Raw genomic sequence first — 24882 nt, 5'->3', positions numbered from 1 at the left:
CCCCCTTTTGCCACACCCCTGCCCACTTTGGCAACTGCAGCCAACTCAATCGACGCTTCTCCGTTGGCGTCAAAAATGGGCGTAACGCAAAAAAATAAAAAGAAATAAAAAATGAGTAAAAAAAGCGAACAAAAAGGGAGGAATCAGGCCGAGGGAATTTCGTTGTTTTTGCTCTGTGTGTGTGTGTGTGTGTGTCTGCTGCGCTTTTGTATGCAAATAAATCAGCGGCGCCCCATCATATGTCTCTGGATTGGGTGTGTGGGGAGTGCGGAGGGGACCGACCGGCTGCTGCAGTGCGCAAAAACATATCTCACACTATTTGTCATGCTTTTAGATACTTTTATTTTAAAATAAATTGCAAACTCTTTTGCGACAGTCGCCTGCGCCTGCCCGCCCGCTCTGCTCTGCAATATTTTATAATGAAAATCCTCGGCATGTGCAGTGTGCAGTGGAAATGCAGAAGCACAATTTTCACATTCGCATTCCGCTGAATTTATCGCACAACAGTTCGGGATTTTCGAATTGGAATCGGAATAAATGCGCGGCAGCCAATAAATAAATTAAATTAATGGCCGGCGGACAGACTGCTGAATGCTGACTACTGACTAATTTTTTGTTGGCACTTCCCCAGCCCTTGGACTATTGTATATTGCCCCGAAACAAACTGCCGTATTGACGGTTAATAAAATTAGCCAAATTTACGTCTCTTTACCCATTCGGCCATTAACAATGTCCAGGAATCGTGCATCCGAACCCATTTCCAATCTCATCCCCATCTCGAACCCTTCCTCCGATCGCAACCCTTAGATGGGCGGCGGCACAATCTGTTACTCGCTGTGCTGCGAAGCGTGAGAGAGTAAAGTCCCTTTGCCTGGATTTATTATTTTTACAAGATAAATGCAACATTTTACATTGGAATTTACGGGCGTGCGCCGAAAAAAGCCACAGCAAGAGCAAAACAAAGCAGTGACAAAGTCAAAAGTCGGGGAAACAGTGGGGCAATTTGCAGGGACTTGGTTTTGGTGGGTTTTTACAGTGGGCAGAATAAATGCTAAGCATATTTAGAAAGTTTTTACCATGAATGAAAATATTTTATTTCTTTTATATGTGACAGGATGTTTTATTAAATATTTATTTATTCTTAAGTACTTTTACACACACGTCTTTACAATTTGTTCGCTCGAATGACAGTGATCTCGCTGCACGTAGGCAGCTCTCTTCAACCCCGAAAACCAGTAGCGACGCTCTCTGAGAGAGAGAGTGTAACCTGCTCTCTCAGAGAGCGTAACTCATCGAATCGTGTGCCCAGACCCCACTTAATGCAATTGGCCTGCTACAACTCGGCCGTCCTGACCTTGAGATAGCCCACTATCTCGGCTAAAAATATCTTAAATTTAGAATTAGAATTAGTTAACAATTCATATAGTTTGTACAATTTCTTTTCTCATTTTTTAGTTTACAATTTTCTTGATTTTTATCTTTAACATTCTGTTTCAATTTTATTTATCTAGATTTACTATCATCTTTCATCCAATGCCGAATATTATTAGCGCTCCAAACTCCTTGATATGGATTTCGAGATAATTGAAACCCATCGATGTCTTTTAACAAAAATCTATCATTTCTCAAAACTTTTCCAATAATGTACGGTCCTTTGTTTTTGGGTATTAACTTCCTACTAACTCCTGCGGTACTATCAAAATTCTTTACCATTACATAGTCTCCTTCTCTGTATTCTGAATTCAGCTTTCTTTTCGAATTGTAATAGGTTTCGTTTCTTAACTGCGACTTTCTTTGATTTTCTTCTGCTTTCTGTCTAAGTTGTTCTAAATTTTTCCTATTTTCCTCAATGATTTCTTCATCACTTTCTAAGTTTTCTATAATTTTTTCTTCACCTTCTAAATTTTCTTCAATTTCCTCTTCGCCTTCTAATTTTCTTCTTAGTTGTTCTAAATTTCTCCTGTTTTCCTCAATAATTTCATCATCATCCTCTAACGTTTCTCTAACTTTTTCTTCCTCTTTTAACTTTTCCTTAAATTCATCACTATCTTCTCCCCTCTGGGCTATTCCGAATAAAATTTCACTGGGAAACTGCTTAATGCTGCTATGCAGTGTATTATTCAACGAATACTCTACCTTCTCTACTACTACATCCCAGTGTAGTCCTCTTTCTGGTTCTGAAAGTTTCGCAATCATCGGTCCTAAACTTCTATTTACTCGCTCCACTTGACCATTGGCTTGTGGTGATCCCGTAGCAATTTTTATGTGTTTTATATTCCTTTCCTCAACAAAATTTGCGAAATCCGTTGATGTGAAACAACTTCCTCGATCTGATATAATACACCTAGGTCTGCTATACGCCCGAAAATAGTCTGCTAATGCGCTCAAAACTTCCTTTGTGTTTGTTGTTTTCGTAGTATAAAGCCTAACAAATTTCGTGAATCCATCTATCACCACTAATATATGCTTCTTTGATCTGCTATTGTCTACTGGGCCATAATGATCAATATGTATCACCTCAAATGGCTTATTGCCTTTCGGTATACTGTGTAGCAGTCCATCTCCTTTACCTACTTTAGGAGAGAACGCTATACACTTCAAACAGTTTTGAATGTGTTCACAAACCTTATCTTTCATGCTCGGGAACCAATAACTTTTACTAATAGCGTCTAACATCTTATCCCGTCCAATATGCCCTAATTCGTCATGATACTTGTACAAAACATGTTGCTCCATTCTACTTGGTACATAAAACAGTAATCTATTGTTATTATCCTTTCTATATATAACCCCATTCCTCATCTCAAACCATTTATGTTCTCTGTTCTCTAAAATTTCCCTAATTTCTTTTAGCTTCGTATCTCTTGCCTGACAAATTATTAAGTTATCCTCAAAAGTATTTGCGTCTATTATCATAACATTATTACATCTGCTAAGTGCATCGACATGCTGCATTTGCCTACCTGCTCTGTGCTTCAATTCATAATCAAATTCCTGTAGCTCTAAAGCCCATCTCGCAATTCTCGGGTTTAAGTCTATCTTATTCAGAGTTAATGTTAACGAGTTACAGTCTGTGACGATTTTGAACGGTTTACCCTGTAAATATATCCTAAACCTTCTAAGTGCATAAATAATAGCTAACGTCTCTAACTCAAAGCTATGATATTTCGCCTCAGTCGGAGTGGATCTCTTCGAAAAGTAAAATATTGGGTGTAGTTTCTTATCTTCCTTCCTCTGCAGCAATACAGCTCCAAAACCTAACGCACTCGCATCGCAATGAAGCTCAATATCATCTCTATGATCATATAGAGCCAGCACTGGGGCTGCTACTAATTTATCCTTCAAAAGTGTAAAACAATCCAACTCTGCTTTCCCAAACTCGAACGTCTTATCTTTTCTCAACAAGTCATATAGAGGTTTTGCCAATATCGAAAAGTCCTTTATAAATCGTCGAAAATAAGAACACAAACCTAAGAAACTTTGCACAGCTTGCACTTTACTCGGAATTGGAAAATTTTTTATTGCTTCTAATCCCTTCTCATCAGCTTTTATTCCTTCCTTTGAAATTAAGAAACCTAAATATTTTACCTTATCTTGTAGAAACTTGCATTTATCCATTCTAAGTTCTAATTTATTTTCCACTAATCTCCTAAATACTTCTACTAATATTTCTAAATGTTCTTTGATATCGTGACTTGCAATTAAAATATCATCCATGTATATTATAACCTTATTTTCTCGAATCATATCAGAAAAAATATCATTCACAAATCTTTGAAATACCTGAGGCGCTGTCTTCAAACCCATTGGCATACGTAAAAACTCAAACTGTCCTAATGGCGTTGTAAAAGATGTATACTTCACCGAATCTTTGTTCACGAACACATGAAAGTACCCATTCTTTAAATCCAATTTTGTAAATACCGATTTTCCAACCAATTTATCCAATAAGTCATCAATTAAAGGAATTGGATAATTATCTTTGACCATAATTTTGTTTAGCCTTCTGAAATCGATGCATAGTCTAAGCTCGCCACTCGTTTTCTTCACTAACACTATTGGAGAAGCGTATTCAGACCTACTACTCTGAATAATCCCATTTTCTAAGTATTCATCTAACAATTTCTGTAACGCTTCCTTTTCACTATACGATAGCCTCCTAGGTACACAACTAAATGGTTTTGAGTTCTCCAGAATTATATTAATTTCACATCTACTTTTCGGCAATTCAGGTCTCGGAACATGTATATAATTCGACTCTAATATTCCAATTAACTTTATTTTGTCTGTATAACTAACCTGTTCTCCAATATCATAAACCCTTTCTTCCTTCTCATGCTCTAACATATTTATTTGCATCATTTCCTTTTCAAAATTTTCCTCCAAAACTCCCATTGGTTCATCTAACTTCTTTGTACCTAAAAGTTGCTCATCGAAATTGTTTGTTCCACCTATCCTTACATCTTCCTCATATGCATTCCACAATGAATCTTTATTCAAAACTGTACCTTCAAAATTCTCATTCCAAATTGTACCTAAACTTTGTTTACCTAAGCTTGTACCTAAACTGTTTCTAATTAGATTTGTACCTAAACTCTTTCCCTCTAATGTTGTACCTAAACTCTTTCCCTCTAATGTTGTACCTAAACTCTTTTCACCTAAAGTTGTACCTAAATTCTTTTCACCTAACGTTTCACCTAACTGTTCATCCAAATAACTATCTCCCAATCTTGTACCTAACTTTATGTCGCCTAATTTTATTCCTGCATTTTTTAGTTCCATACCATTCTTGGAAAGCTCTTTCGCTTTCTTCTCGACATCAGTTTCAATACACTCTACAGTTACAATTTTCAATGCATCCAAATCAATTTCTAGACCACAAACTTTCATAAAATCTCTACCCAGCACAATATTACAGCCCATAGATTCATCAGCCACTACAATTAATTTAAACCAAATCTTTATTTCATTTTTAAATATAAAGCATAATATTTTTCCAAAACTTTTCAATAAGCTTTTGTTTATTCCAAAATAACTCTCTTCTTGCGGTTCTAATTTAATATTCGCTGGTACATATGAACGCTTAATAAATGAAACTGGGCTTCCCGAATCTATTTGGCACTCTGTAATAATAGGCTGGTTAGGATATTCACTGCAAAAAATTTTGAACAATCTTACATAATTGTTTTCTGCCTTCTTCTTATTTCCGGGGCATTCAGCAATCCGGTGATCCTCTGCGCCGCATCCGTAGCACGAACCTGGCGACCTCTTTGGCTTAGTGCACTCCCTCTTCCAGTGCCCCTTCGCGTTGCAATTGAAGCAACGAGTCTCGCTGCTCGCTGGAACCGCCTTCGCTGCCGCCAATTTCGCCATGGCTGGCCCCCTTGCTGGGAGCCTAATGTCTGCAAACGCCCTCAGCATCCTCTCCGGGCCATCAAAACATTGGAGCTTGGCCTGTGTACGCAAGCTTAGTACTGGAATGCCCTCCACGAGCCCATCCAGTAGTTCGTCCTCGTCCATTGCGACATCTCGAGCCAGTCTGCATTTCTCGCCAAAGTATGTGGCAAACTGCTCATTTGGAGACCAACTACGCGCTTCGAACTTGCGACGTAGGACAGACTTGGACTCGATGCCTCCAAACGCCAACTTGAGTTGTTCCAGCAACTCATTAACAGGCTTCGCAAACCGCCCTGCATCAGCATGCATCCATTCCAACGAATTTCCCTTCAATTTGCTGATCAGCAAAGCACGTCGCTGCATGTCTGACAGAGAATATAACGCTGATATATTCTCGTATTGCGCAATCCACGACCGCACAGACACTTTCTCAGTGAAATCCATTAAGATTTCCCTGGCCATGTTAAAGCCGGGTGACAACAAGCCGCTTGTTTCAAATCTGCCTCCGTTTTGCTGCACACCAATTTCGCCAGAATTGCCTCTGACGCCGCTTCTATCGCCGTCTCGCTCTTCGCGTCTGTCGCCGTTTCTATCTCCATCTCTGCCTTCACCTCTGCCGCCGCTCATATCGCCGTCTCTGTCTTCGCCGCTGCCGCCGCTTCTACCGCCGCTTCTACCGCCGCCTATCTCGCCGTCTCTGTCATCGCCGCTGCCGCCGCTTCTACCGCCGCCTATCTCGCCGTCTCTGTCATCGCCACGCTGTGTGTTCTCGAAGCTTCTAACGCTCTGCTCCAAATTCTCGGAACTGCTGTTGCCGTCTCTGTTCCTCAATTGCGCATTTTCGCCTCCTTCATTCTCCGTGTCTTCGTTGCCGATCTGGCGATTTAAATTTTCCAGCTTTTTCTGTGCCTTTGCAATTTCTACACGCAAATTTTCCAGAGTCTGAACTTCGATCTGCATCTCCTCGCCGCTTTCCATGTCCAGCTCACGGGACTCCACGTCCGGCTGCAAAATTTGTTGATCCATTTCGGTACAATTTTCGGGAGCGCTTCCTCGAACTTCTACCGGAACTTTGGCTAGCCGCGCAAACAGCTCGTTCTTCGTTCCCTTTGTCGACAATTTCAGCACCTCCAGCCACCGTTTTAATTGTACCACTGTTATGTCACTAATGTTTAAATCCATTTTAATCACACTGGCGTTGGGGGAAATTTTTTCCCCAATCCCACTTCTGAAGTTTGTGACAGGATGTTTTATTAAATATTTATTTATTCTTAAGTACTTTTACACACACGTCTTTACAATTTGTTCGCTCGAATGACAGTGATCTCGCTGCACGTAGGCAGCTCTCTTCAACCCCGAAAACCAGTAGCGACGCTCTCTGAGAGAGAGAGTGTAACCTGCTCTCTCAGAGAGCGTAACTCATCGAATCGTGTGCCCAGACCCCACTTAATGCAATTGGCCTGCTACATATATAAACTCAGTAGAGCTCTACGTTATTTTTGATGAGCACAGCAGCAAATTACTCTTAAGCCCCAAAAAGTAGGCAATGATTTGTATGATCTAAATACTTGTTTACTTATTTATTATATTTAAGTAATGAGCTTTTATATAAATCAACATTAAATATCACACTTAAAACCTTGATTCTGGATGTGTATTATTTTCCTTGATACCCAGCAACCGTAATTAACCCCTTGAAGCACTGTATTTTTTAACCACTGTGGACCGAGCATAAATTGTACGTGGCAACAAGGGACAGGAGCTGAAACAACAGCAATGGCCAGCGGCCTTTTGGCCATTTTCGATAAAGCACATTTAAACAAATGAAAATCCTTTAAACGAGGATAACACAAAGAGAGAGAGAGAGCACGTCCATGCTCGGTTTAACCCCATGACTCCAGGCCCGCCCACTTTAACCCCCCGGAACCACCCCCGGGGCACCCGGAATGCTGCCTCGGATTCACTTGAGTGTGTAATTGTGTATTTATTTGCGTTATTTGACAAAATATCAACAAGCACAATCAATCCTCAACAGTCAGTGGAGTCGCACTGGAGACCCATGGACCTCCCCCATTCATCTCGGCGCCCCTCGACGCTTCCAACCCCCCCCCGCCGCTTTCGTTTGGGACTGGAAATTGCAAATGCTGCCATATGTCTGCCAGAGAAATCCATTTAAATTAAAGCTGAGTTGAGCTGCATTCGAAAACGCATAAATATCGGTGTGTCCGTAGTTGTGCGAGTGTGTGACATCGTTGTGTGCGTTTGGCTACAAGTGTGTATGTGTATGTGTGCACTGGTGAACTTTCAATTTGAGCTGAATTCAAATTTAGTCCAGGCCATGGCAATAAAATCCACAAAAAAAAGAGAGAAAGAAAGAAATGTTTGTTGCTGCCTCTGCTGCCTCGGCTGAACTTTGGCTCAATTTTCGCACAAATTTACAGACTCCGCAGAGGCGAAAATGGAGCCGGCACAGGCACAAGGATTTCGCAATTGTATCTTATGCAAATTTACGTAAATTAAACAAAATCTTTGAAAACAGAAAAATAAGTTTCGAATTTATATGCGAAACTTGTGTATCGAACGAAAGTTATTGGCGCAACTTCAGGCTAGATCCCGAGTCCCGAATGCCCAGGCCTAGGACCCACAGGACCTTCGGTATAACCCGGGAGTAGTTGGTGAAATGCCGGGTGCCAACCAATACAAAGGCGCAGTTCACCACTGTCTGTCCCTCTGACATTGTGCACAGTGCGAAAAGGGTAAAGGGAAAAATAGATTTCGCTTCATTTTATAACCTTTTAATGTAGAGAAAAACATATTTCATCAAAAATATATTTTAAGACAATAAATATCTAAGAAAATTGATCTTTAAATTTCGGAATTTAATAAGGAAAAATGAAAAACTATTTAATAAATTAAACATTATTTTTTAAAGAGATTTATTTTAAATCTGATTTTGGAATAAATGTATTTTTGCATTTAAAATATATCCACATTTTTGTTTAAAATATTTACTTTAAAAACTTTTTTCAAGTGCATCTCTGTGTGTGTTTTCGAGTGTATTTGCAAATATCTCTGTGTGTACAATGCGACAAAGACTTATGGTTTCAGTGCCGGAATTAGAAGCTTTCCCTGCCTGCATTTCCACTGAACAGTGCACTTGTTGTTGCTGCTGCCGTCGGTGGAACATTTGTCGTCCTTGTTGCTGCTGCTGTTGCCCGTTGCGAAATATATTGCAAATAATTCTCAATATATCGTAAAATGTCTGCTGCTAGTACAGTAAATATGCAAAGCTCGTTTAGCGCAAATAGCAGGGTGGTGGGGGAGATGATGGTGATGGGGGCTGTGGGCGGTTATAGGGGGGTGCTCGAAGGGGCGGGACCTACAGAGCAGCGGCGAGTTTTGGCCACTGATTTAGGGTATTGGCAACTTTTGGTTCCAGCCAAAGAAAAGGGATCGAAATAAAGCCCTAACAAGTGCATAAGAGAAGCATTAATCATGGCTTGAGCAAGGGTATTACGAAAGAAGTCGAGGTTTACACTGGGCATTAGGATACAAGACATATAATATATCATAAAATTTGTTTTCTGAAAGCATGGTAATATTTATTTTCGAAATATGGAAATTTATTTTAATATTTTATGGAATTTATAACAATTATAATATAAATAATAATGAATATATATTATTTATCTGTTGAAATAATTGTATATTCAAGAAGATGTAATATTATAAATTACTTTATATTTATTTATTTGTAATAAAAATACAATTTAATTTTTCTAGGAGGTTGTATTTGTTCCACCATCCCCTATAATTAGAACCCATGCCAAAAATTGGGTGGAGACATATGGCATGCGACTGCGAGTACATTGACGATGGGTCGCACACTTTGACAGTTAATTTTGCAATTGTATTTCAATAACAATAAATTTGCACGTACGACATAAAATACGATGGGCATGGCGATGGTGTGTGTATGCAGATGATAAAGCCTAAACCGAGCGCATTTGGTGCAGCGGCTAATATGGAATCTAATTAAATTTTAGCTGCATTACGCACACCAATGTACGGGGAGTACATGCAAAATGGCACGACAACAACAACAACAACAACAACATCAGCAGCAACAACTGCAATTGCAATTGCACTCTCGTTGCATACACATTGATCAATTAACAGACAATATTTTCATTTCGCCAATGGGTTAATTTATAAGCAACTCAACGTCGTAAACCCATTTTCCGATTTTCTAAGGGACTGAAGGCATAGGGTTGCCGAAATGGATTTTTTCTAGCTGAAGTTAAGGCAATTTTTGTTTAATTTAAATAAGAATCATTTTGTAATATTATTTTTATGCAAGAAAAACATAAAATAATAACAAAAAATTATTATATGAACATAAAAGAAAATAGAATAAAATAATTAATTAAAAAATAATAATAAGTTAATAAAAAATCCCTTCGTATAAGCAAAAGAGTATATATTTTAAATAGAAACCTAAAAATATCTAAAAACTAAAACTTCTTATAATTGGATTAATAAATTTGATAAATTTCGAAAACCTATTTTCTAATATTTTTAATATTTCGAATAAATCTTTAATAAATAAGTTGGCTAATTTAAATCACCACTTGGTCAGCACTGCACAAAGTTACTATTAAAAGGGGTGGACACTGCCTTCCCTATCAATACCTCTACCGATACCAAACCATATTGTTAATGGCGCAAAATCCGGGAAGCAAATAAAGCGGAGCAGCGCAGAGCACGCGACCCTGCCGCATGGCCGACACAGTCGACAGGTGCTGCAATGGCCGCCTGTCGTCTGGGCCGGACTCACCCTCTCTTTCGCCCCGCTCTCTCTCGTTCTGGCTGCCTGTGCCGGCAGGGGGTTGCTCTGCATCCCTTCTCTCCCTTTCGCACCCTTGCAACTGTGTTTCCTTGTGTCCTCTTTGCCGGCACATGTGTGTGTGTGTGTGTCGGTCCTTGTGTATGTTTGTGTGATGGCATTCTATGGCAGTCGAGGAATGCCAAAAGTGCATTTCCCTTCTCTTTCCCATTATCATCCCCTCTCTTTCTGCCCCATGTCTAGCCATCTCTGTCGTCGGTTGGCTTTGGCCTGCAATTGTTTTGCAAAGAAGTCCCCACGAACCGTGTGCTAAATGTCAAGTTCAAATGGCAAAGTTCCTCAAATGATGCTGGGAACTGAGCTGAACTGGAAGTTGCAGATGGAAGTGCAGCCGAAATTGTTGTTGTTGTTGTCCCACCTCGACTCTGGGCACTTTATGATCTGTGAATTTGTTGCCAATTTGCAATTGTTGCCTTAACCGTTTAGTTAATTTGGCTTAAAAGTTTTACCAAACTGTGTGGGGAATTTCAGGAGCTGTTGCTTAATAGACAAGTGGTTTTAGGGGAGAATATGTTTGGAATTTGTGACGGTATTTAAAAAAGATGAGTTTTTGAGAGCATCTGAAATTCCTTACAATTTCGTATATTATATTAAGTAGAATATACAAAATACACCATAAAAAATAACCTATTCTTAGTGCGTCAAAAACCTTGCCTACTTTTTGGCTGCATTTTGAAAGTTCTTTAAATCTGTGCTGTTACTATAATATTTACCCAAACGATATGAAATTTCGTACTGTAGTAGAAAATATATATCAGATTATACTCCTTTAGTCACATATACTTATCTCTAAAACTATGAATCTTGTAGGTTTTTTTGCTATTTCAAACTATGCAACTAAACTGACCTTTGGTGACCCCTTGGGGACACTTTGCGAATTCTCATTATAACGGTTTCTAGAGCTCCTAGCTATGCCTTTTTTCCTCTCACACACACAACCACAATGGTTGTGCCTTGCATAAAAGAGGTGGCAATGTGCCCGAGGCTGTGTGAGTCTCTGGGTGTGTGTGTTTTTCTTCTACTTGGGCGCGTGTGTTAAGCTTCACTTGAATGTGATTTATGTGATCCGTTGAAAATTTATGGCCTCAAGTTTGGTTGCCTCTGTGCGAGTGTGCGATTGTGTGTGTGCAAAACTCTTTCTGGGCAGAATTACCACGCGGTACCCTCTTTTCCCCCCCCTTTTTACTGTTGTGGCTGCAATTGTTGCCGTTGTCAACGTTGCTACCCATTTCCCTCCCCATTTTCCTCTCTAGCACCCCTCGAGTGACACAAAACAAACAAAATAATGGGAACTGTAGCAGTTGTAGTGCATACAACTAACTATTTTCTATATGTCTAAGGACCAAAACTTCCCACAGCAAAAGCGGACTGATTGAATTGTCAACTTTGTTTTCGTTTTGAGGGACATTTTCAAGGGGAGAGGTATGAAGAACTAGGTTTAAATCCACACAGAGAACAACAGACACCTATAAAAAATATACAAATTGTATTTAAAGTTTGCTTAAAATAATTGTTCATAATATTATAATTTAGATTTTTATGTTTTATATTCTTAAATTCATTTGTTTGTTCCCAACACCCTCTTTAATATTATTTTTCTCAGCGTTCAGATTCTCATTTCTTGTTGGTCACTTGGCGGCTGCTTGAGTGTGCCACGAATACTTAATTTCCGGACTCGCTTTTCGCATAATTCTCCATATTGTATATAGTATTCTCCCCCCAGTCAATGTCAAGTGCCCTGCGCTCCCCCAAAATTATGAAATAGCTATGCGTCCGCGGCGTTTGCAACTCTAAGTGACATTTGTGTGACAGACATGTGCGCGTGCATCCGTGAAATCACACGTGCTGAAAGCTATCTCTGGACTACCTGCTCGAGATCCCTGTGGTATGTACTAATAAGCCCGCTCTGGATCCGTCGGATGGTGCGATTTTCGCCGCGGGTCAAGTGATTTGTTTATGACTCAACCGGCCGATGCTGCTATGCTCAACGGCTGGCAATTTGTTGTGACATGTGTACAACAACAACTCATTAACCCATGCTGAACTCCGCAGCCCAACTTGGCCAACTGACAGCTACAAAATTGAGTTAGTTAACAGTTTTATACGCCGCGGCGCGCATTTCGCGTGTTTCTGCAGGAATTCAGATACAGATACAGATACACAGGCCCAGAGCCAGTCGGATTCCGATTCGGATTCGGATTCAGAGCCGGAGATGCAACTGAAAGACGCTCGAAACTGAAGACGGTCGACGGGACAGATAACACCCAAGAGTCTGGTCTGGTGTGGTGTGGTGTATTGTGTCCCGGGGAACCGATCCCCGAGTTTTCGAGAGACCCAGGCAGCCCGGCAACAAAGCAGCCCAAGTGACACTCACAAAATCTGACAGAGGCAGCGACTTTAGTCCGCTTGTTGTGGCTTTCAGGGCACTACAAGAAAAGGTTTCTTAAAAATATTTCTAAACAGCTAAATGAAATCTTAAAGTTTAAGAAAAAATAAGCACAATGCAGGCAGAGTCTTAAATTTAAAAGAAAAATATTTAAAATATTTTATATAATTTTGAAATTGAGTAAATTACATGGTTTCTTTCCCTTTTCTTGCAGTGCCTTGTTGCTGAGTGACTTGCGCGCATGCGCAGCCGTTTTGCTTTATTACAAGGACAAGGACTGGACCCGCCAAGGGGTAAGAGGGTCCCAGCAGCAAGGGGGGAGGTTTAGACCCATGCCAAGTGACAAATGAAAACGAAACGAAAATGACAGCGGCAAGTGACACTTGGCTGGCGGCAGGAACAGCAGCAGTCGCGGAGGATCGGAGTTGTGACCATTGTAATTTCATTTGTAATTAGCTGAATGCTGAACGATACCCCGTGTACAGTGGGCCAAAGTGTCAAAGGCAGTGCCAAAAAAGAGCTAAATATAATAATACAGAAAAGTAGAATGAAAACAGAACAAAAATCAAGGGAGCCTGGTGCGACATTTTGGTGCGGCGAATGCCATATTTTATTTCCATTGCCAAAAGTGTCATGTTACAGAGATTTATGGGCGCTGTCACTTCGCCGTCTCTCTCTCTCGCTGTCTCTCTTTTACTCTCCTCTATATAAACCTCTCTTTCTGTGAGCTCACGCCCAAAAATTTGGTCATGTTTTGTGTCACAGACACACACAACACAACACAACCCAACAAAGTTGCGCATAACTACGGGAAAATACTTTGACCAATTCGAAAATGCATCGAGTGCGATAAACAGGCCCAGAAATACTTTTTGGCCAGTTATCAGGCTCAGCCTGGGGCTGGAATGGGTGATTTATGGCCCAAACCGTATCGAACCGAATCGAGCCACCTACCTGTTCGTTCTATCGATCGAAGAAGGGCTCTAACTTTCTTTTGGCCTCCATCTCAGGTGTCAATACACCGCACACTTACGGCAGCCGCAGAGGCGTCTGATTCCCAATCCCAAATCCATTTCCATTTCCCTCCCTTTGCCCGTCCAGAACCTTAGTCTCTCCTGGCCAACACCCAGCTGACAATGACATATTTGGCTGGCACTTTCATCGCACGTCCATGTTAATATGCTCAAGATTTATGGCTGCCGTTGACAAAGGAAATGGCATTCTCACTCAATGGGCATCCATTTTGTGGCTGCAGCGGAAAGTTGCATAATTTTTATGGACACTCGTTAATAGATCATCGATTGAGATTACTGCGGTGGGTCCGTTTTGGAATTCCTTGGAAATGGGGACGTGATTTCATCCTCATTTTGGAGGGGGTTCTGGGTTGGTTTATTTAGGGATTGGATTTAGGAGCTACAAATTTATTGTCACCGTTAGGTAAAGGGTAGAACTATTGAAAATGAACATTTATTTTAAACAGAAGCCTTTATAAGTAGAGTATTTTATATATTTAATATTATATTTATTATTATAATTTAGAATTTAAATCCTTCATAGCAAAAATCGTTCATCTTAAATATAAAATATATAAGAAAATATATACAGTGGGGAGCAAAAATGATTCCACGATCAACGTTTTCATGTTTGAGCGCACATAAAAATTAAACGAATAAAGTAAATGACAAAAACTTTTTTTTTATTGAACACCTTATTTATTGTTTACAATTAGGCATACGTAGCAAAATTGTAGATGAAGAAATTAAATTATTATAATTAAAAAACCAAATCAAGCGGCATGTACTCAGTTTTGCACCATCCGGTATTCGTTCATATTTTTTCTCTTCTTACTTATTTTATCAGCAATTGACCTGCAGATTTATTGTTAAATGCCTTTTGCATTTATTATTATTTGTCAGAATTTAGAAAATCACTCTCTTCCCCAAGTTTATAGTTGTTTGTTGCATTTGTAACCTAGTCGGTAACGATTTCTTGAAAAATTAAGAAGCTGTCTTATGATAAAAAAAATATTATTGTTTCCCTGACTAAAAGTGGGTGTTCGACACGCACTATTGATGAGAAGCTAAAAATTAATAAATATGTTGCAGAAAAGACACAATGTTTGTCCTTAAAGGAAGTTGAATGGTCACCGCGCCTTTTAACAGATGCTGACGCTCGACTTATGATGTCTAAAATAAGAAAAAATAGACTTTTAACGCCAAAATAAGCTTATACTGAAATAAGTAAAGGCGTAAGACGATGGATAGCTAGAAGAGCGCTAGGTAGGATTGGTTACGAGCCAGCAATGAAAAAAAACTAACCAGCTTTATCCGAGAAAAAGGTTAAGGCTCGGGTAAAATTCGCTAAGGAACACAAGAACTGGACAACAGAAGACTGGAAACGTATTATCTGGTCGGAAGAATCTAAGTTTAATCGTTTTCAGTCGGATGGAAAACAATATTGTTGGCGGAGACCTGGTGACAAGTTTCAAAGGCATCATGTGAAGCAAACAGTGAAACATGGAGGCGGCAACATAATGGCATGGGGCTGTTTCACGTTGGACAGTTGCTCAAAAATGAAGGGATTATGAGAAAGGATGATTATTTGAACATTTTGCAAACCCATCCTCCTAATTTTCTTGACCAGTGTGCGAACCCAGAGCCGGAAATCACTTTTCAGCTAGGTGGGGATCCCAAGCACACAGCGAAAATAGTTTAAAAATGGCTCGGAAACCAAAATTTTAGGATGATGGAGGGGCCAGCGCAAAGTCCCGACCTCAATCCGATTGAAAACCCATTGTCAATCATAAAGCGACGGCTCGGGCAGTACCAATCAAGCCCATCCAACTTGGACGTTCTTTGGGGGCGTGTACACTTAGAGTGGAATAATATTACGAAAGGAATTGTAGAAAAACTAGTTCAGAGTATGCCAAAACGTATAAAAAAGTCAAAGAAAATAAGTTTCTCTGAACAAAATATTAATAATGAATTTATTTTGTATTTTTTCTTCAATGGTGCAAAACTGAGTACATGCCGCTTGATTTGGTTTTTTAATTATAATAATTTAATTTCTTCATCTACAATTTTGCTACGTATGCCTAATTGTAAACAATAAACAAGGTGTTCAATAAAAAAAAAGTTTTTGTCATTTACTTTATTCGTTTAATTTTTATGTGCGCTCAAACATGAAAACGTTGATCGTGGAATCATTTTTGCTCCCCACTGTATAAGTTGCATTGTACTTTCTCATTTTTAATCCCTCTCAAAAGGTAACTTCTCCAAAAGTCTTTCTCCTATACAGCTTATCCCAACTAAATCTCTTATCTGCGCTGCTCTAACGTCTCCAGGTGAACCTTACCTGTATAACAGACTTCTTGGCAACGTCTAATCAGAATTATGAGTAGCCAAACTTGAATATCGTAAACGATCTAGAGAACCGCTCCAAACAGTTCCAATTCGAATAAAGGTGAGATTCACTCCAGCGAGAGCACATAAATTAATACCTGAGCAGGCTCCGAAAAAACCGGCTGAGCGAAAAGATGATCGATCACCAGGTGAGCCAGGTGAGCAGCAGCGCGAGAGAGACAAGGAGGGAGAGTGAGCGAGAGAGCTCCGAAGAGCGGAAGAATCGCAGAGTGAGATGGAGAGCGAGCGAGCTCGCGCATACCTGTGCGGTGAGCAAGCGATGATCGCTGATGGCTGGGCATCAGGTGGCGATCACTAGAGTTTTTCTACCTTTTCGAATCGGAATTTTCAAAATGGGCTCACACCCACACCCACACAGGTGATCACTAGCATCTGTGAGTGATCAGCAGGAGAACTTAGGTAATCTGGGGTATGATATCTGCAACTGATCGTTCCATTTCATTTGTCTGACGGACATTGGACTGTCATGTCGCCTTCAGTTCTCGTTTTTTTTCGGGTCTCTGCGATCAGCTGATCATGATGGCCGCCCAAAAAGCAGGTTTTTACTTCGAGCGCTAAGCGAGCGTTATTAATCATACAAAGAGTTGGTATTCTCGGGCAACAAACACTTTTCAAACACAAACAGCTGAATTTATGGCCCGAAGCCAAGCCGACGGCTGGCAGTCCGCGACATGCACAAAAGTCATTTATTTCGCGGACTCTGCTTTTTGACCTAGAAAATCGGTAGCCGCTGCGCCGCTCTGTGATTCGTATCTCCCAGATACACACGCACTTCCGCCGAACCGCCGAGCCCATAAATTATCTGCACTACATTTCCACACACAAAATTTTGAAAATAAAAAAAAAAATTAAGGGGGAAGGGATGAAGCTCTAGGGAACCCGACTCCTTCTTTTCCAAATCAAATCCCTAACTCGCTGAAAGTTCCGCAACCATTTGTCCGCTGACCAACGCCTCGAATGGATCTCGAATGTATCTTGCCGTGATCTTGACCAAAATCGCGGTCAGTTTACCGCCGGCATTTCGCGATCTTTTGTTTTGTTTTTTTTCGGTTTCTGTTTCGGTTCCTTCCTCCACGTTGTGTTTGTGTTTTTATTACATTTTTTTTTCGCCGATCTGGAGCAAATTGGTTTTTGGCGGTTAATAAATTTTCAAATTAATTGACTAATTGCATACCTACAGCGGAGCGAGCCGAATCGAAGCAGAAAAAAGTGCAAGAAGTGAGTCGAAAAAGATATGAATGTAAATTCAACGATTACCGGATATATGTAAACATAGGAATATAATGTTGGCTCAGTTACGACGACTCCCCTTGGAGGTGGATATCATTTACCATTTCAGCTGCTGGCCAAACCGTAACCAATCATTAGCCTGATGGCACAGTAAATAGAAGCAATGGATGAGATACACACGCTTTAATGACACAATGATATGGTGAATTGCATTTCTCGGGACCGGTAATCAAAGCTCGGTTAAATGTGGTTTAAAGTGTTTTGTGCTATTTGAAGAGTGGAACTAAATACACAGTGTTTTGTGACAATATCTTGGCTTGAATGGTAAAAATAGCAACCTGTATTTAAAAGATACAGATACAGAAAGAAGCGTTCTGAAAATTAGTGCTTTGAATAATTGCTTAAAAGCAACATTAAATGCTTTTATTTCATGTATGATTTCTAGATTTAGTTAATAGTATTTTGGAGGTATTTCAAAGGTCTTTTCAAATGTATCTTATTATCTTTTCTTTTATAAAACTACACAACGTGAGCTTAAATCCCTATCAACTTATATACCTTAGTTAATAATAATCTAATCTTTCTACGGGCTATCCCTAGCTGACCACACCTGATTTTAGTCCTTATAATTAGCAAGGACACACTCTCCCTTTTTTTTGTCGCCCCCTTTACCCCTGCCCAAAGTGTTCATTACGGCAATGAAGCCGAAATTACTAATTCATTAATTGAAACCTGTGAAACCCCGGCACACTCGTCCAGCTCTGACCAGGGCCAGATGTCCGTCCATTGGAGACACATGCCGGCAGCATGTCCTTGTGAGCCCCCTTTCAATCCCCCCAGTTCCATTCGCTCTCTGCAGATGCTGCTGGAAATGCCAACGGTAAAAACGAAAGTGCCCTGTTGCCATTTTATGAACTTACAGCACTTACACTTGCCACACACAAAGTGCTCCCCAGTTAATAATTTCGAAGTGTGTAAAATCAAATTGCTACGAGGATGTGGATGTGGATTCGGATGCGGATGTGAGTGGCATGTATCTGCCAGATACTTGGCCTAATTTGCTGGTGATTTGAAGCTCATCAAATGAATGGCTGAATTCTTCTTCTAATTTATGCATAAGCGTGCTGCGGCAGTTTTCAGAGCTTCTATCTGGGATTTTTCTTTTTTTTTTTTGGGTTTCAGCATATGTGCGAAATTTTTGCACTCTGTACAGATACTTTTTTTTTTTTGCATTTCTCTTTCTTTTTTGGACGGACATTTATCCGTATTGCAGGTGCTGCCGTTTGTTTGTCTGGACTCGGAATCCCTTTCTCCCCAACCGCCTTTCTCCGTCGCCTCTGGTTTGCCGGCATTGTGTAATGTCTATGAATATGAATTATGGAAATTGCAGAGCCACAACGACAAGGACAACGACCAGCGAACAGCAGTCTGAGGACTCGCAGTACTCATACGTATTTGGCACAATTTTTTGCCACCTTTTTGTCATTTGTTTGCGAATTTTAAAACCCTCCTGGGAGGGTTTTTCAGTTGTTTGTTTTGTTTTGTATCTTTTTTTTTGTGTTTCCGAATATTTGCTTACGATTTTTTGAGGCCATCGGAACAGTGACCGAGTTTTGGATCGATCTACTTTTGACTACTAGGACTATACAGGAAATATGTTTTATATTCCTTAATTTTCCTATCTTAATAGTCTTTAAACTCCACTCTAAAAACACCTTGTGGGATCTTCCCCTAAATCAATCCCCTCGATAAGTAAACCTGCTCCCCATTAAAATCGCATAAATTCAATTAAAAGTGAACACCGGCTGAAAATTGCGAAATTATACAACAAAAGGAACTCTCACATTCGCACTCGCCCCCGACTGGCCACGCCCCCCTGCGTCGGACATCCGCCGCTGACATTTACATTTAATGCTTGCAAATTTAACAAATAATATTCAATTAACAATTTGAATATGAATTTATTACAGGGGTGCCGGTGCCGAAGCCGCTGACTGCCGTCGGGGGCCGAACCGCGCGTCCAAAGTGGTAACAACTTCGACATCGCCAATCGACATGTGTGTATGGTATGTGCAAAGGGGGTTGGCTGAAGTTGGCGGGAAGTAACGAGTTGGCCAAGTGGCCGACTTGTTTACCCTGCCACCAGCAGCAAACATACAAAACAAAGCAACAGCAAAAAAACCTAAAAAAAAACAACGGAGAGAAAAACAAAAAACAAAACAGAGCGGGAGAGAGAGAAAAAGTTATGTGAAAAAGGTGGGAAAATGCAAGCATTGTTAGCCTTTTGGCCAGGCTAAAAGGTAACGAAGCATGCAGCCACTGATGGACGGAGACACTCAGAGAAAGTTGTTAAAAAAAACTAAATTTTTAGTTAAAAAGAAACATATTTCTTTGCTATATGAAATATATATCTTAAGGCATTTCTATAAAGTATAAATGTAAGACTCAGACTTATAAAGATTTTCTCCAAGTGCACTTGGAGGAAGCCGCGCAGGAAGCGCAAGGAGCATAGCACAACTCCTGGCAGGCCGCACATTTCAATAATTATTAACTGCAACATGCTACATGCAACATGGCCACATGCAACGTGCAGCGTGCCGCACAGTAGCCACACCACACACACACACACACACGTTCGGTGACTCGCACACACGGTTACTAGGGGGGACACCAGCAATTATCAAAACTTGTCCAAATTGACATTTTTTTGCCGGGCGGTCGGTCGACCATCCACCTGGCTGGCCATTCAGGCAAAGGAGTCGGGCATGGGGGCGTCAGCCCGTTGGCCATTGCATTTTGGCACGTTGCGGATTTTGAAATGCAAACACGGCATTTAATTCTATTAAGGCCGCTATTTAATTATCTCTTGCGGGTTCGGACCTAAACGCGGCGGACTTCAATGTCAGCGGAGCCGGAAGAGTACAGTGGAGTGCAGAATCGGTGGGGTCCTCCTGACCAAGACCTCCCCTTCCCTCCCCCAAAAATCCCTCTTAAGTGGCGGCCTTAATCCGCAGCCAGTAGCTGGGCTTATCTGGGCTTATCGAAGAGTGCCAAAAGTGCTGCTGCACTTGAAGAAATTCAGTTGAGCGTTAAGATACTTTGAAGAGAGTTGGTAAAGTTGGAAAAGTATTTTTAGCTCATATAAATTTCATTATTTTTAAGTACAAATAAGATATATTTCAATTTAAATATATTCTTTTGGTAATTAAACTTTTAATTCCAATGAAAAAAATATTTTTCCCCGTGCACATGGATCGTGGATCTTGAATCTGGGATAGCTGATCCCCAGATCACCACCGAGTGGTGCTTGGCTGCCCACTTGTTGCGCCTGTGCCAATATTTAGCTACCGATTTGCACGAGATTATCAATTGAATATAAATAATAAGTGGGAGCGAAGTAGCCGAGTCCCGAGTCCAGAGTATCTGAATCTGGGTGGCTTGGCTTCGTTGATGGCCCCGCAATTTTGCGCCTCAATGCGCCGGCAACAATGTATGTAATTTGAGTGGCCTGCCCTGAAAAAAAAAAAACCAAAGACAACAAAAAAAAGGAAGCTCAAGACCCGCGCTGATCAGATCCCACTTCCCTCAGAGGCTTCCCCTGTCCCCCAGCTTCTTCCTTGTTCACGTGTGTAATTGGATTTTAAGAAGTAGCTGCGTGAGACAAGACTGATTGATAACCTCGCATCAAAAGGTCCCAAACAACAGGCTGAAATAAACGCCTTCAGTGGCTCTGGGGCTTTGATGTTCGCGTTCGGCGGTGAATATCGTAAAGAAAAAGGTCTGCAACGAATGCGTTATACACTTTTAATATAGGAGGGCACAACAGAAAGAGTTTTAAAATTGTTTAAAAATGTTTTTAATCAATATTTTGACACAAAAGATTGCTGCTGCCTTTAGATTCTGTAACTTACATGCTGAATGAAGATTATCTTTATATTTAAAAACCTACTCTAGTCCCCATTTTGCAGGGTATATAGTAACAAAAAATACACGCAATTCTCCTGCTCGATCGGCAGCGGGAACAAAAGCTGATAGCGCGATGTCCGATAGGGAAAAGGGAGCCGTTTCAACGAGGCGTCCAACCGGGCCGAGATCCCTTCATCCGAACTCTCCCCCCCTCAACTGTGCGTGTTTGTTGGCCAATTGAATTGCCATGTTTAATATTAATTGCCAGCAGTGAGCTGACCAGCAGCAGGCCAGCTCGAACATGGCGAGCTCTTAGCCGGAGCGTAATCATGGGACAGTGAATCAATCATTTCCACACGCGGCCCCCAGGTTTTCCCGGCCCACCCACAGCCCCGCCTCCTGCAAGTGCATACATTTTTTTCCGCCACCTTTAATGTATGCTAGGGTATCAAAACACCGACACCGCGTAGTGATTAGTATTCTAGATTTTAGGTAGGGATTAGTAGACCTGCTCGATACTCTCTACGCTTTATACTCTACTATATTATTCTTTTCGGAAACTTAAGAGCGAATAATGTAACGAAATAAAAGTGGAAATTTTCTTACCCATGTCTGTTGATATGCCGCCGTATTGTGTTAAATCAGATCTTATCTTACCTGAAAATGCAAGCCAAAGCAGAGAGAAGAAAACGTTTAAAAAATGTGGAATCAAAATTGTTTGCTCTCGAGAGATCTCTGCAGATCTCTGAGATGCAGATGGATGTGGGAATAGTGGGGGTTAAGGGAGGAGCTTCATAGGGTTAAGCAGCCGCACGTGTTACGGAGCTTGTGTGGGGAGTTTTGCCAACCCAAGCTTTGTTGTTTAATGGATATTTAAAAGGAGTATAAGATAACTAGGAAGTTTGAGAATTAATATTATTTTATTTATTTAAATGTATTTATTAATCTGTATATAAAATAATATTTTCATGAATATATCTAAGCAGAATTCATGATCATATCCTATATTAACAATCTATCTATCTAATCTATCTACAGTGTAACTATATAGTTCGTTTTAAGTTCTTTACTAACCAAACTCCTCACTTGAAAACTGCTACTTATCATCTCTAAGAAAGGCCGGTTCTGTGCAATATACACACAATAAATAATAATGTGGATTCCCCTCCTTAAATTCCATTTCCTAATCAGTTTAAAATGCTTAAAATTCCCATTCAGGAAGAGCACTGTGCGTTTTCTGTACCCTAGCCGAAGTGCACTCCATAGCTCTTGATAACTCGTCTGGCACTACGAGAGTCTTCCAAAGTTTGAACTAGAGGCTATCAATCGCACTCAGACTGATGCATGGACACGGCATTATCGCCTCTTTCTATCGCTTTTGCCTTTTGCTGGATGTCTCGCCTTTTTTCACGATATTTAGCGTCGCCGGGACTTTGTTTATGCCATGAAAGTGCAAAATGTAAACAATCCGGAATGCCAACGACTCGAAAAGGGGGCGTTGAGGGGGCGGTAGAAAAGGTAAAAGTATAAAAATATGATTTAATGGCAGCGATAAAACACGTGTGTATTTAAATATGCGCGCCTGGCGCCTGAGTAAACGTAATTTTCAGGAAGCACACACAAAGAGCAGATACTACGTAGCCAAGGCCCAGAGCAACCCGAAAAGAAACAACAAAGAAGATACCAAATTAAAAAGAAAACGAAAATTGCCAAAAACTATGAAGGGTTTTTTTTCGAATATTTTCTCATTTTTTTTTTGTATTTGCAGTTGAAAATTATGAAAGAAAAACAGACAGAAACAAAGGAAAGCGGGGCCAGCAGCGCCACTTTAGACAAATTCAAACAAATGGCTGGCAGCGGGGTGATGCTGTTTACATGCGACGCGACTTGTAAAAATTAAACATTTAGTTTGCGGTCGCCCCCTGGAAAAACAGAAAAAAAACCACCACCCCTCGCCCCCTGGATTTTCACACCTTCTCCTGTTTTCCGGAGAGTTGGGGGGAAAATGATTTTTATGACTCTTTAAGGCGGCGCACGCCTCGCTTTGCGGGAGGATTAGCCGCCAGCCGCATAAATGAGCGGAGAGAAAGAGAGAATGTCTGTGGAGAATTTCAGGGGGAATTCTCCGGTAGCAAAAGAGAACATTTGCCGGCTGCTGGTGCAGTGCAGCTTGCGGCGTCTTTGGCCTTTTATAGCCCCATCAAAGGGGCTGATATAAATCTTAATTGCCGACCCAAATAAATAGACGCCAAGCATGTGGCATTCGGACTCGGATTCGGATTCGGATTCGGAACTTTGAATGCAACGCAACTCAACTTGGACGCCGGACAGCTTCACTTTCGAGTGGAAAACTCGTTAGCTATTTAGCATAAACACTTTCCCAGTTTCCACTCTGTTTTGACCAGACCAAACTGATAACAAACAGCACTGAGAAGTTGTGGCCCGAGAAGAAGTCATTAAGGAAACATTAAATTGACATTAATGTGGCCCCAAAAGGAGCCAAGGATCCCAAGCTCTGACCAAGTTCTCAGTGCAGCCGGATGATAAATCAAACTAGTAATCTATAAATTATAGTATACGAAGTGTATATATACAAATCGATGACCCAACAACGAAAAAATATGGTTGGTAACAGTTACCCACATTTCGACCAAGCCAGATCTCGTAAATCAATGGTTGCCAGCAAAAAACGGGCTCTCGAAAGAAGAGGCCTCAACGAATACCAAATGCCCTAATTTTCCACAAAAGAGTGGGTAGAGGAAACTAGTTTGAAATATTATGCGGAACACCAGTGTTAAATACCTCATTCATATATAATATTCTGAAACATTTTGAATGGGGGTGCAGAGCCGAGAAATATGCTTAATGATCACTAGTCTTGAGTAGCACTCATTATGCGATCTCGAAGCATGTGTAGTAGCTTTGTACACATGAAAAAATTATAGGTATTGATTTCAAAAATATATTTTATTATATTTTATAAATGAATAAATGCACTTTAAATTAATATTCGAATACATGAAATGGTATTGCTTAAAGCCTAAACCATTATATAATCTTTTGATGGAATTTACTTAGCTTTCTGATATATTTTCACGTGTATTTCTAATGCCTGAACCACCTGAAGCCGGTCGTTGGACAATTGTGAACCCATAAATCTTTGTCTTTTTAGTCTTTAAGATTTCTATCTTAATTGAAGCTCATTATAATATGCGTTTCCTACTAGTTCGTTGTTCAACTTCTGTTACACAAGCGATATCCGAGCAAGATGAGCTGAGAGAGACTATGTGGGGGCTGCTTTTGCACTCGGAGGAGAACCTGGGATCAGATCGCAATCAGGTCGCTACGATCCGATCCGATCCCCATACCAATCCCGGCAAGAGGCCACCACCAATGAATTATTAATAATAAATAAATCATTATTAAAATCAAAATAATACACAAATATGCATATTATCGGAAACAACATGGAATTGTGTGCCAGCGAGTGGTGTGCTTGTGTGTGTGTTTCGTTTCATGTTTACGCCACTTTCCCATACAGACACACAAGTGGTTATAATGAATGATTTGTTGTTTTATAATAAACACGCCGTCGAGCGTCGAGCACCGGAGTTGGCGTCTTCCGAGTGGCGATG

General features: G+C 40.5%; 2 protein-coding genes across 8 annotated transcripts in view; both read right to left on the bottom strand.

The window, feature by feature from the left end:
• The window catches only part of Ubx (Ultrabithorax), an 89991-nt gene that overhangs the window by 58222 nt on the left and 6887 nt on the right, over positions 1 to 24882 (bottom strand). For 4 of the 7 annotated variants that reach the window (XM_041776653.2, XM_041776657.2, XM_041776670.2 and 1 more), the window contains exon 2: positions 21854 to 21904. The exons of the other annotated variants lie outside the window; for them this stretch is intronic. In XM_041776653.2, coding sequence (XP_041632587.1) covers positions 21854 to 21904 — 51 coding nt within the window. The remainder of the gene's footprint in view (positions 1 to 21853; positions 21905 to 24882) is intronic. 7 annotated transcript variants of the gene reach the window in all.
• LOC121502833 (uncharacterized) lies at positions 5006 to 6852 on the bottom strand. Its single transcript, XM_041776643.2, has 2 exons — positions 5179 to 6852; positions 5006 to 5123 (listed from the first exon to the last, which is right to left on the bottom strand). The coding sequence occupies exons 1-2, from the start codon at positions 6577 to 6579 to the stop codon at positions 5112 to 5114; spliced, it is 1413 nt and encodes a 470-aa protein (XP_041632577.1). The 5' UTR covers positions 6580 to 6852; the 3' UTR covers positions 5006 to 5111.

Source organism: Drosophila kikkawai, chromosome 3R, assembly GCF_030179895.1.
Source record: "Drosophila kikkawai strain 14028-0561.14 chromosome 3R, DkikHiC1v2, whole genome shotgun sequence".
NCBI lineage: Eukaryota > Metazoa > Arthropoda > Insecta > Diptera > Drosophilidae > Drosophila > Drosophila kikkawai.
The sequence above is the reverse complement of the archived record's forward strand: the minus strand, read 5'-3'. Positions and strand labels throughout refer to the sequence as shown.